The 13,249-nt window shown below is 58.3% G+C and overlaps 1 protein-coding gene across 1 annotated transcript; it reads left to right on the top strand.

The window, feature by feature from the left end:
• Positions 1 to 433: 433 nt before the first annotated feature.
• AKR1E2 (aldo-keto reductase family 1 member E2) lies at positions 434 to 12,942 on the top strand. Its single transcript, XM_077897331.1, has 10 exons — positions 434 to 532; positions 3,692 to 3,859; positions 5,733 to 5,849; positions 6,005 to 6,082; positions 7,463 to 7,585; positions 8,932 to 9,029; positions 10,657 to 10,729; positions 11,182 to 11,266; positions 12,226 to 12,307; positions 12,565 to 12,942. Exons 1-10 carry the CDS (start codon positions 494 to 496, stop codon positions 12,605 to 12,607), a joined length of 906 nt encoding a protein of 301 aa, XP_077753457.1. The 5' UTR covers positions 434 to 493; the 3' UTR covers positions 12,608 to 12,942.
• The last annotated feature ends 307 nt before the right edge of the window (positions 12,943 to 13,249 follow it).

The following is a 13,249-nucleotide window of genomic DNA, read 5'->3' as shown; positions in this document are numbered from 1 at the left end:
CAGGTCCTGCTGCCGGGACCCCAGGGAGTAGAAAGCATTTACTGGACCCAGCCAGGTGTGTCACCGACGGAGCCCCGAGGCCGACGGACCCCGAGGAGCCCGGGGGCCTCGGGATGCCCGCCCCAAGCACGTCAGGTTGCAGGGGAGCAAGGCCTTCCCTCTCCCTGCTGGAGGGAGTCCCTACCCGGGCTCCAGCGCCGGGACCCGGGGCCTGGCCCAGCCCTGCGGTCCCCGGAACCGGGAACACCAGCCCCTCGTCCCGCCTCCCCGCGGCCGGGCCTCTCCCCCCTCCTCCCTCCCTCCCACCCTTCCAGTCCCCGAGGCTCCAGGAGCGCGCAGGCCGGCGCGTGCGCACATCGCCGCCCGGGCTCCCAGGGGGTGGGCGTGTCCCCGGCCGCCAGCCAATCAGGGCCGCCGCTCCGGCTCCGCCCCCCGCGCCCCTCGGGAGCTGCGGCCGCGAGCCCGGCAGTTGCGCGGCGGCGGCGGCGGGAGGATGGAGCGCATCCCGGCCGTGGGCCTGGGCACCTGGAAGGTGAGGCGGCCTCCCCTGCGAGGCCCGCGGGGCCACCCGCCGCCCTGGGGTGGGGGCCGCGCCGCATCACACGCCCCTGCGCACCTGCTGGCACCTGTTGGACCCCGCGTTTTATCGTGGGAGGGGCCGGCTGCGGAGGGCTTAGCATCACCCAGGTATAATCCTGCGAGGTGCTCTCCGGCTCCTGCATACCTGGGGTGCGACTTGCACGGTTGCTGGGGCTCCGCGGCCCCGCCTCGGGCTGTGTGCGCGCGCAGCCAGCGCTCCGCAGGGCTCCGTGCCTCGACTTCCCCGCCTGCCTTTGCTGCACCGCCCTCTGCACAGCAACCAGCGCTAGGAAACCTGCAAAAAAAAAACAACAACAACAAAATTAAAAAAAAAAAAAAAAAGCCTGCTTCGGGGGCCAAACCATTCCTCTCTGGTGTTGCTGGACCCCAGGTGCACAGAGCTGGGTCGGCCCCGTTCGCCCCTTCCTGACCACCACGCAGAGTCTCGCGTTTGTGCAGTCAGGTCACAGCACTACTATGGATTCTCTGCTGGCCCCCAAGGGCGGCCTCAGTGACAATCACAGAGACGCAGTGGCCTAGGGCAGCATGTGGGTCCCGACGGCTGCATGCAGGGTGCTCAGCTGGGCAGCCCTGTCCCGTGCCTGGGTCGGACCCCCTGGGGCTAATCCTTGTGGCTGCACCGAACTCTCAGCCTCAAGCAGGCTATCCTGGGGTATCCACTGGGTGATGATGGCTGAGGCCCCGAGGGAGCCAGGGAAATGCACAGGGTGCCCTGAAGCCTAGGCTGGAAACCTCTCTGGCTGCATTCTGTTCACCCCAGTGAAGCACAAGGACACCCCAGGTTTAAGATGGCCTTGGGGGCGGGGGGGGGGGCGGGGGGAGGAAGATAAGATAGTTCATTCGGAGTCTGTGGGATCACATTAAATCCATGGATCAACCTGGAGAGAACTGACTTTTTTGTATTAAACCCGGCCTTCTACAAGCATAGTCTATTTCTCTGTTAATACATTGTCCTAGATAGATTGTGTCTGTCAGTGTCTCTTCGTCTGGTTCTACATACAGCTTTCCCTGGAGAGAGCAGACCCTTCATTTGGGGGATTTAGTCCTGGATACTGGACGCTCTGTGATACTATTAGAAATGAAACTTCTCTGAAATTATGTCTTCAGCTCATTCACTGTTGATGCATAGGAAAATAGTCTTCCCCGGGGCCGTCTGTCTGGCTCAGTTGATGGACCATAGGACTCTGACCTCAGGGTCAGAAGTTGGAACCTCATATTAGGCGTGGGGCCTAGTTTTTTTTTTTTTTTTTTTTTTTTTTTAAAGAACAGTCTTCTTTGGTATATTCATCACATTTCCAGCCACTCTGCTGAATTGTCCTGTTGTTCTCTTAATTCACCTATAGATTCATTTGGGTTTTCTACATAAATGATCCTCCCGTCTGCAAACAACGCTACTTTCATTCCCTTTTTTCTGATCCTCCAGTCTCAAATTGCTATTTCTGAGCTGCTTGTGATGGCTAGGACCTCCATTACCGAGGACTTTCTTGTTTTGTTCTGGATTTTAAAGGGAATGTTTCTGATACTTAACAGGTTTACAATGATGTCTGCCCCTAGGGTTTTTCGTTTGTTTTTGTTCTTGATTTTTTTTTTTTTTTTTTTTTTTTTTGCTGTTGTTGTGGTTGTTTTAAGTGTGGGTATTCTTTACCAGGTTAAAGAGTTTTCTTTTTTCTTAGTTTACTGAGAGCTGGAATCAGAAATGGATGTTGAATCTTATCCAATATTGATTGACAACGTGTATTTTTTTAATCTGTTCATGTGGTAAATTATTATGGATTTTCTGATATCAAGCCGTCCTTGGCCATGTCAGATAAACTCAGTGTGGCTGTGGTATGTTCTTTTTCCGTAGTATATTGTTGCATCCACTTTGCTGTTATTTTACTTAGGATTTTTGCAACGATCGATGAGCAAGATCCATGGTGACTGTCCTACTAATATTTTTGTCTGCTTTGGATGCCAGGGTTATGCTGGTCTGGTGGAATGAGTTGGGAATATTCTTTTCCTTTTCTATGAAAGATTTAGTGTCAACTTGGGATGATCTCATCCTTGAAAACGTAGAACTCTGTGTGTGTTCAACGAATTGCTTCATTTAAAAAAAGAAAGATAATTATAGGACAATTCGGCTTTTACTTCTTCTCGAGTAAGTTTCTCTAGGGATTTCTCCCAGTCTTTTCATCTCTGCAAATTGTCAGTTTGTAGTGACCGATAATATTTTCTGCGATTTTGGGTCTCAGTTTAATCTGTATGGCTGTTTTTCATTGAGGTCATTAAAAAAAAAAATTTGGTGCTGTCAGTCTCATCAGAAGTTTGTCCACCTTACTAAGGTTTTTCAGAGACCTAGCTCTGGCTTTGTTGATCTTCTCCTCCGTGTCTTTATTGGATGTTCATTCTTGTTCTCACATTTTCCCTCCCCTTCTCATTTCTTGGTGGTTCGTTCCCGACTTGGGGTGGATGCTGCTTCATTAGCTCTCAGCGCCTCTGAATGCTGCTCGTGAGTGAAGACCTGGCGCAGGGGGTTCCGTGAAGGTCAAGCGAGCAGGTGCTCTGAGAATCACGAAGCCCTTGGGGATGCCCGGTGGACGTCGTGAGCCCTCCCCGGGCTCCTTCCTCTGCTTCAGCCCCTTTGCTTGTTGAGCAGCCCCGTCCACAGGGAGCGTTTTTCTGATGAAAGCCCTACTGTGCCTGTGGGTTTGGGGAGCTCCTCCGCGGGGGGTGGGCTATCTTCAAGCGAGTGTACCCCTGTTTGCCTTTCCCCTTGGCCTTCTGGTCTTCCCGGGTAGAGGCTGAATCTGCACCTTCTTGTGTCTCCTTTACTATTGTGATGCCTCCTCCGTGTCTTTATTCCTCTGCTGGTTCAGGAGGCACAGCAGAGGATGTGGCTCCCTGATTTGCAGGCACCAAAAATACCTACAGAGTTTTCCCCAAACAAGCCGAGGAGCTGGAACTTAGAGGCTTGGGAGCCGCCCTGACTCCCACGGGCCCTGATCGCAGGGCCGGCCCACGCTGGCGCGGGTGCGGGGACCTGACCCAGGTGCGGGGGAGCAGCGGCCGTGTCCTGAGTGCGAGGGTTCCTTCTGTCACGCTCCTTTTGCAGGCGGCCCCAGGGGAGGTGGCCGAGGCCGTGAAAGTGGCCATCGACGCGGGATATCGGCACTTCGACTGCGCTTACTTGTACCACAATGAGAGCGAGGTTGGAGCCGGGATCCACAGCAAGATCACGGAGGGCGTGGTGAGGCGGGAGGACCTGTTTATCGTCAGTAAGGTAGGACGTCGGAGGGTGTAGACCCCAGTGTAGACCCCGCAGGGCTTGGGGGGCAGGAAAGCCGACCTAGCGTGTGGAGGGTTTTCTGGGCCTCGGGGAGCTGAGCAGGACGCATGTGCTGGGACTGGTGCAGGGGAAGGTGCCCGGGACTGCGTGACAAGCAGAGGGGACACGTGGGCAGAGCACGCGGTGGGGACAGGTACAGGGACCTGGAAGATGCTTGGCGTTCCTGGACCAGGAAATGAGGCTGCAGCGGGGGACAGGCTGCATCCCGGGGGCCCAGCTACCTGTGAATCAGGGGCTCGCTCTTGTTCCCCACAGAGGAGCACCGTTGCAGGTGTTTAAGTAGGGAGCTCATATGTTGGAGCAGCGAGACTTGTGTCGGATCAGGCAATTGCAGCCACCGAGAGGTGCGGGGACACCTGGGGGGCTCAGCAACTGAAAGTCTGCCTTTGGCTCAGGACGTGACCCCAGGGTCCCAGGATCGAGTCCCACATCGGGCTCCCTGCGTGGAGCCTGCTTCTCCCTCTGTGTGTCCGCCTCTCTCTCTGTGTCTCTCATGAATAAATGGATAAAATCTTTTTTTAAAAAAAAAAAAGGAAAGACAGGTGCATTTGTTCAGGAGGCCGGAGACCCTGGCCACCGTGTGGGCGGAAGAGGAGGGAGGCCCGGACTTGGGAGATGGGAGGCGCAGGGGACAGCCGTGCGGGCCGCCGAGGGGCAGACGCGGGCAGCGCGCAGTCCAGAGCGCCCTAGCTGTTGACTCTGATGCGGGGTGTCAGGACCGTGAGGCCAGAGCCCCGGCCCTCACGCCGGGTGTCCCCGAGCTCCGAGGCACTGGGCAGTCACTGGGTGGCACGGGCTCACGGCGTCCTTGTGTGTAAAGCCAGGCTCGGGATCTGGTCATCTCGAGTACTTTCCAGGCCCGATGTCCATAGCTGCAGGACGCACTGCTGCTCCTGTAGTAGCGTCACTGTCCTGCGTGACTCTGCGACTCATCAGGTCCCGGAGAGCTGGAGAGGCCTCAGTGTGTCCCTGGCGGGGTTCAAATTGCTCCCCTGCTGGTCCAGGAGGGCGCTGGCTGCAGGGTTGCCGGGCCAGCCCCCAAACCCAGGCACAGGTTTCTCCGGGGTGCAGCAGAGCCGGCAGGGCAGGTGTGCTCCTCGCCCTTGACATTTGGAAAAGTGGTGGAAATGCAAGTTTTTTACAGAAATCACTCTGTGTGCTCACCGTCTAGAGGGCACCGTTATTTATTCACAGTATATTCCTCCCTTTTTTGTGTTTTCCTGCCTTTGTCAATACCCAGTGTTTCTGGATTCTCTTCCTATCTTCCAGTCTTCTTTCTGGAACATGTTATCTGTCTTCTCTTGCTGTGTCAGAGGCCCCAGACCGGCCTCGTCGCGGTCACTACGACACGGAGCGGGAAGTAACGGGAAGCAGATCCAGGGGCGGGGCTAGAAGTATCCAGGTCAGGACAGGGCAGCTGGACACCCGCCCCACCTCACCCGTGGCCACGCGGCCTTCCCAGCTGGCGCCAACTTAACGGGAGACCCAGTGAGCGAGTTGGACGGTTCGCGCCCGCCCTTCTGCTTGCAGGCATTTGGGTTGATTTTCATCTGGTCCCAGCGGATCCCTGTAAGCAGGCGGCCCTCCCACAAATCGTTCCCCGTGCTGCCAACTTCCTTCCAGCGGGACTCAGGCAGCAGGGGCCCCGTTTTGGAGATCCGTCCCCAAGGGAGCATCCGAGGCCGACGTCACCACCTTGTGTTGATTGCCGCCTAGTCGCGGATGTTGTCCACCTTCCCGCTGCTGGAATCGTGGGGCGCAGGGGCAGCTGTGGTGCTAACACGGGCGTCCTTCCTCCCGCCGGCAGCTCTGGTGCACCAGCCACAAGAAGTCGCTGGTGAAGGCGGCATGCACCAGGAGTCTCACAGCCCTGAACCTGGACTACCTGGACCTCTACCTCATGCACTGGCCCATGGGCTTCAAGGTAACGTCCCGGAGGCGCCGGCTTCCTGCTCACGGCCGTCGGGTGGCGCAGAGAGCTTAGGCCAGCAGCAGGGCCGGGGTCCCCGGGCCGTGTGGGCCGCACGCGCACGTTTACTTGCCCGCAGTTCCCCATTGGCTCCCTCCTCTGTCTCACAGTCCGGGGAAGAAGACGTGCCCCTGGACCGCAGCGGCATGGTCATAGCCAGTGACACGGACTTCCTGGACACCTGGGAGGTGAGCCTTCGGCTGGCGGGGGATCGCGAGCTTGCTGGTTCAGGTACGCCGGCTGCGTGCCCAACGCACGGGTGTGCGGCGTGAACGGGGGTGCGCACCTGACTCAGCGGCCGCCTGCTTCCATAGCTCGGGCTGCCTCCTCTCGCCAACACATCCATCTGAGCGATAACTAGGGCAGGCCTCCGGTACTCTCAGTGTCCGCTTGTTTCTTGATTAGGAAACAGCGCGTGGTCATGACGGAAACAAAGAAGAGGATAGAAATAAAACTTAAGAATCCATTTCTCCATTACCCGGTGGGGCCCCATCAGGCTCTTCTGTAGTTGCCAACGGCTTATCGGTAACCGCTCAGAGAAGCTGGAGGGATGGGATGCAACTCTGCAGGCTGCTGCTGGAGCCCGGACGGAAAGGGGGGAGGAGGCCTCAAGTACAGCAGCGAGTGCGGGGGGGCGGGGTTCCCCGCCGGCCTCGGCTGACCCAGCGCGTGTGATATTGCACACTGATGTGGGGTAGAGGCGTGGGAAGCAGGCGAGTTCACACTGAGTTCAGGGAGAGGAGTGGGAGCCGGCCTTGGAGGACCGGGCAGGGTGAGGGGCACACAGATGGGGAAGCGCACCCCCCAGGCCACCCTCTCCCTCCATTTCTTTTAAACGGGAATCAGCGAAAGGGATTAGCAGCGGGGCCTGGGCTATCAGGGCCAGTGTCCGGGGGTCCCCAGCCCTTTCTGTCCCAGGGCACTGCCTCTCTGGAAAGTCGTGGGTTAGAGTCCGGGCGGTCTCGGCAGCACGAGTGGGGTTCTGGATGCTGCTGCAGCGTGCAGGCAGGAGCTGGTGTCTGCTCACTGGCCGCCTGCCCGTGGCCACTCGGGACTTATGCCGCCCCCGTCCCCTGCACCGGGCCATGCTCCGCCTCAAGCAGAGGGCCAGCAGGACAATGATGGCACCTCATGGTGCTCAGGAGGTCCATAACCTGGGTAGAGAGGGAGGCAAGCCAACGGTCAGCATCGCACGTGCTCACAGACACCGCATCAGCAGGTAGAGTAAGAGGAGTAACAATACCTAACGTGCCGCGCGTTCGGGAGATTTGGGCCCTGAGCTGAATGCTAGGTGCGTGTTGTTGGATGGAATCTTAAGACAATCCTGTGGCGAGGACAGGCTTGTCCCCACTTTGCAGGTGGGGACGTTGAGGCTCCATGGGTCATAAACACGTGCCCCAGGCCCCCCAGCCGGGGAGAGGTGGAAGTGGAGTAGGCGCTGGGGGCAGAAACGCCCGTGGGACGTCGGATGGGATCTGCAGAAGTCTGGGGTGGGTGGAGTGGGCTCAGCACAGTGTGTAGAGGCGTGTGGGGCGTGGAGCATCCGCGGGACCCTGTGTTCTCTCTAGGCCATGGAGGACCTGGTGGTCATGGGGCTGGTGAAAGCCATCGGGGTGTCAAACTTCAACCACAAGCAGCTCGACAGACTTTTGAACAAACCCAACTTGAGATTCAAGCCAATCACTAACCAGGTGAGGCTTGAACAGCTGGCTCTGCAGCTGCCCCGTCCGCGTGAGTAAGCTGGGAACGGGAGGAGGGGGGTTGCAAGTTGGGCCTTCCCCTCCCGGGGCTGCAGAGCGGTGCTGTTGGGAGCAGGTCAGCCGGGATCGGGCGCCGAGGCAGGAGAGCCTGCGGGACGGCAGGTGCCCTGGGGAGGCAGGGCGCGGGTGGAGCTGGGTTTGCTCTGTGTAGAGGCAGCAGAAGGTCCTGGCGAGCCGTCCTCCTTCACCCACGGTGCTGCCCAGGCCTTCCGTGCACCGGGCTGGCTCATGAGCAAAGGGCATTTTTGCAGTACTTCACTTTACCTGAACGGTTGCACAGTGTCACGGACGTCCACAAAGCGCGCACGTGACCCTGGGACTCGATGACTTCCACTGAGCCTCGGCGCACTCCGTGCCCGGCATCCAGACACAGAAACAGTGTGACCGCCGCCCGCCAAGGGCAGCCGCTGTGCCGATTACTGACGGCACCAGCCGCTTTTGAACGTAGTCGATGAAGTGACGCGTGACGTACTCTGCTGCGTCTGGCTTTCCACAGTATAGTTGTCAGATGCGTCCACGTTCACGTGTGGTCGTCCACCGTTCCGATCTCTGCGTGGCATTCCATGACGTAAATACAGCACAGGGTAGTTACCCATTCTGGCGTGGATGGGCCCTTGGGTAGTTTCTGGTTTGGGGACGTTAAGAATAGAGCATCAGGTTCCTTTTTTTACAACAAATTTCTGGGGCACCTGGGTGGCTCAGCTGTTGAGCCTTCTGCTCAGGGCGTGACCCCGGGGTCCCGGGATCAAGTCCCGCATCAGGCTCCCTGCATGGAGCTTGCTTCTCCCTCTGCTTGGGTCTCTGCCTCTCTCTCCATGTCTCTCAGGAATAAATAAATAAAATCTTAAAAAAAAAAATACCCTTCCTATCACGTGGGTACAGGAAAGGGCATCGCTCGGCGAGTCTCCGCAGGTGAGCCTGCTCAAGCGGTCAGCACCCAGAGCAGGAAGCAAAACAGCCTCTGCCTTCTGGAAGCTCCCTGGCTGCCACCCACAGAGCAGCCACTGTCCCCACGTGAGGCAGGAGAGCGCCACGGGCTGGAGCGGAAATACAGGCCCAGAGGGGGCACCTCACCGGGCAGGGGCCGTCGGAGTGCCCGGGGAGCGTGGGGGCCCTCCTGCCCGTTCCCAGGGGCCTGTCACCCCACGGCAGCGGAGGCCTGCGCCTGGGAACGGGCCCGCGGCTCCTCGGGGGCAGAGCCGACCGTGAGCGCGTGCCCTGTTTCCTGGTGGCCTGTCAGTCCCAATCCCCCTGGTAAGCTGTGACTCTCTCTGTAGATCGAGTGCCACCCGTATCTCACCCAAAAGGAGCTCATCAGGTTTTGCCAGTCCAGACAGGTGTCCGTGACCGCGTACCGGCCCCTCGGCGGTTCCAGGTAGGGGTGCGTCACGGGTGGTGGCGCGTGGGGCTCTAGCAGGGAAGAATTCAGGTGGTTGGCAGGGGCTCTCTGAAGGAAGGGGAGGCTCGCCCGGCCTCCTCCCCCCAACCCCAGCCGTGTGCCGTGCTCCCTCCACCTGCTAAGCTAACGAGCCCCCTTGGCCGCTCGCACCACCCGGACCAGACACCTGAACGTCCTCCAGGCCATTCTGCCGCAGGGCCGGGGTCTGTCTCTCAATCTGTGTTCCCGCCACCCCTGCCGTAGTTAAGCGGGCGCTCTCCCCGCTAATTCTCGCTAGTTCCCGCAGCCTCCTGGCTCGGGCCGGGCTTGCCCGCTTCCCACCCACTGTCCCCGCGGTACCAGACGGGGCGGCTTAGTAGGATCAGGTCACCTTCCTGCTGGAAAACCCTTCCGTTCTTGGCTTGGCCTCGAAGTCCCACTGGTCTGGCCTCTGCGTGCTTCTGGCCTCGGTTCTTCCCCCAACAAGCGTGTTCCCCCAGCACTTGACACCACACGGGGCTCCCGGGAAGGAGCGCCGTCTTTCCGGGCTCTGTGCCTCTCACGTACTGTTCTCTTTACCTTGAGATCTTGCTCGGACCCTTTTTTTTCTTTTTAAATCTGGTTAACTCTGATTTCTGATATACGGTTTAATTCTGTGTCACCTCCTCCAGGAAGCCCCCCACACTCACTCCCTGTATCCCGGTTTTGTCCATAGCCCTCGTCTCACTGTCTTGTCATTAATTCCTGTCCCCACTTGTCAGAGCTGCTCGAGTGCAGGGACAGCGTGTGATTTGTGACTCTCCTCCACCCCTGGCTCAGTGCCTGGGACAGACCAGGGGCCCTGGAGGGCTGGAAGCATTTGACTCTAAATACCTGTGTGTGTGTGTGTGTGTGTGTGTGTGTGTGTGTCTGCCGTGGGAGGTAGGCACAGGTGTCTGAACACGGTAGTTGCTGGAAGGCCAGGTCGTGTCATGCAGATGAGCGTGGGGTCCCAGGGCCGCCCAGGGCAGGGAACCAGCTGAGTGCTGGGCCCGCGGCAGGTGAGATCAGCTGGTCAGTTCCTTCAGGAGGCTCTGAGCACTGTCTGTAGAGCCGCTTAAGGAGTGCTGGCCGAGGAAACGCCTCTCCGGAGTGGTTAGGGCCTCTCCCTGCGGGACGCGGGCCCAGGGGTGGCGCTAGGCCGTAGCCCAGGGTCTCCGCACTAGACCTTCCGCGTGTTCCCGGGCTCAGGCTCGTGTGGGCACCCGAGTTGAGCTTTCTGAGATTGCCAGCAGCAGCAGCAGCAGTTTAGGCGCCGCTCCAGGCCCTATGGTGAGCGAGGTCAGACAGCCCGTAGACGTCACACCAGGCCATGGGCCCTCCGATGGTGCCACCTCGTCCTCGAGGAAACACCACGTATCCACCAAGAGCAGCAGCGTGTCCAGCTGTCTCCTGGGAAGTGTCAGCCGGTGGGGTCAGGGTGGGGAGCGCTTCTGTCCCATTTACCGTCCCCGCAGCGAGCAGGTGTAGCGATCAGACGAAAATAAATCTAGGTTTTGCCCTCTGGAGGAAGTAGTGGGGTTTTCAAAGCCAGGAGCATGCACGCTGGACCCCCTAACCTCCTGCCTGGCCCTGCTCTCTCTAGTGAGGGCGTAGACCTGCTGGATGACCCTGTGATCCAGAGGGTGGCGCAGAAGCACAACAAGTCCCCGGCACAGGTAGGAGGGGCTGGGCGGGCCTGCTTCCTCTGGGGGCCGGGACCGGGCAAGGACGGAGGACAGGAGCCCCTGGCCAGACCCCCACGCTTCACCAGCATGTGCTGGGCCCCACCCCGCGCACCAGCGAGTGGAACAGGAAAGGCCTTCCCACCGGCTTCCTTGCTCTGACGTCCAGGGTCGAGGTGTTGGGTGCATCCGTGGGATCATTAAGTCACAGGAGTCTCCGCGGGCCGGTGGCGGTCATTGCACACACATTGGAAAAAGCTTCCAGAAAATACTGGTGTGGGTTCCTAAAAGACTTTGGAACAGAAAAGCTTTGTGATTAAAAGCTGCCCCTGACTTTTGGACTTTTTCACTGTACGATACGCTGTAAACTGCGTGAGAAACCACCAACTCCGTGGAATCTCCTCCCTGTGTCTGATATTAGACTTTTTTTTTTTTCATTCCTGCAGATTTTGCTCCGATTTCAGATCCAGAGGAATGTGATCGTGATTCCCAAATCAGTCACCCCCAAGCGGATTATTGAGAATATCCAGGAAAGTGCTTCTCTTCTTTTAGGTGGAGGGCTTGGGAACACATGCAGCTAGCGGGGGTCCGGCCACCTCACGCACGGGCCCTGCTGGCTGTGACGTGGCGGGCGCGCAGGGTGAAGCTGTGGCCACAGCCCGAGGAACCCGAGGGTGTGACAGTGCCCAGCCTGGGAGCTGAGACAGGGAGCAGGGAGGCGAGAACAGCCGGGCACCTGCCCGCCGACCCCACCAGAACTGAGCCCAGCCACCCTGCCCCCCGGGCCCCCGCCCCCCCTCCAGCCAGAGCTGCTGGGGACTCCGAATCCCTGGCTTCCCCTGGGCTGTGGTGGGGCCTCTCCTGTGGGCAGAGGCTGGGCCCGAGGCCACTCCACCTTCTCTCCCAGCCCCTTGGCTGCAACCAGGGTCAGCCCTCCTGGGAGAAAAGCTCCTATTTCTGGAGCGGGTCATAGTGCTCAAGTATGTTAAGAGCCAAAGGGTGGGCGGGGCAGGGATGGTGCAGCTTAGAGCTCTGCTTCAGAGGGAACAGATGCGAAGAGGACCCTGCATTCTGAACACTGTCGGAGTGGCTGGTCCCGGGGACGAGCGTCCTCCTAGCTGGTAGGGTGGGAGGCACAAATGGTTTTGGGTTTTTTCTTTTTTCTTTTTTTTTTTTGAGCAGTGGGAAAGCTTTGCTGCACCCCTTCACCATCCCAGGGTGTCCCGTACTCCCAGGGGGTGAGTGCAGTACCCCCCCCCGACTTTCCAGGGGCTCCCAGCCAGCCCCGAGGCAGCCAGTGGCAGGCCAAGGCCAAGGCCCACATGCGTGTGGGAAGGCCAAGGCTCTGGGGAAGACCCGGGGGCCACAGGCACCGTTCGCCCTCCCCTTGGTGTCCCCGACAGGCCTGGCACGACACTTGGCAGGTAGCACATGCTCCACGAAGTGCTCCCTGACCTGACTTTGCCATGAACGTCTGTATTGGCTGCAGGTGTTCGACTTTAAATTATCAGAACAGGATATGAATGACATCCTCGGCCTGAACAGGAACTTGCGGCTGTGCACGTTACCCATGTAAATACGTCTCCTTTACTTCCTTTCAAAATAGGGGGATTGGTTCCTGAATCGGTGTTGATTATATACGTTTTAGGTTAATTAAGGCTTCTCATAACTCCTAAGTCTTTTCTGTTTGAGGCTGTGCCCCTGAGCTAATCCAAAGACTAATTTGGCACATTGGGGACCTTGAAAGTACACAACTGTGTCTCTTAGAATGTTTCTCTTAAAGAGAATAAGCATTTCTAATTTTTTATTTGTTTTCCTGTTTTTTTCAGAGCTGCAAACCACAAGGACTATCCTTTCAACATATACTTCTGAGCCTGGCTTCCTGCTTCCTCCTCCTGCCTGGGCAGACAGATCCACGAGGCCCGAACCACCAGCCTCTGCCCCGGGCTGCCAGGGAGGGGAGGGGACGGACGAGGCTTGATTCCGGTGGATTTCCGCCTGGAACAGCAGCTGAGCTCCCTGAGAAATTCATACGGTTCAGATGGCCTCCGTGATGGAAAGGGAGAGGGTGATCCTCTCCACAGAGAACCCTCAGTCTTTTGAGCACAGTGTGATGGGATTTTACAAGACAATGTGGCCTACACTCTCAAAAAAAAAGATTGTATTATGGAAATATTTAGATAAATACAAGAGTTGAGACCATGGCATGATGAGTCTCTGTATCTGTCACTCGGCCCCACTGCAGCCCTGGGCCCGCCTCGCGTCCCCTGTGCTCCCCTGTTCTGGCCAGCACCCCCCCCCCCATTGATTTTAAAGCAAAATCCTTACCTTGACACATCCAAAGAACACGGGGCTGAAAGTTGGAGATGTCTCAGGTCAATAGAGAGGCGTTTTTCCTTCTCCACAATGTGGAAACCCCAGCTCAGAGAGGACGCTCGGTGCCCAGGCCGTCCACACTCTGCACAAGGAAGGGCATTAGGGAGCGTATCCACGCAGGCCCGTTCAGGGCAATGT

The sequence above is a fragment of the Canis aureus genome, chromosome 5 (genome assembly GCF_053574225.1).
Source record: "Canis aureus isolate CA01 chromosome 5, VMU_Caureus_v.1.0, whole genome shotgun sequence".
NCBI classification, from domain to species: Eukaryota; Metazoa; Chordata; class Mammalia; order Carnivora; family Canidae; genus Canis; species Canis aureus.
This window is presented reverse-complemented; position numbering and strand designations above follow the sequence as displayed.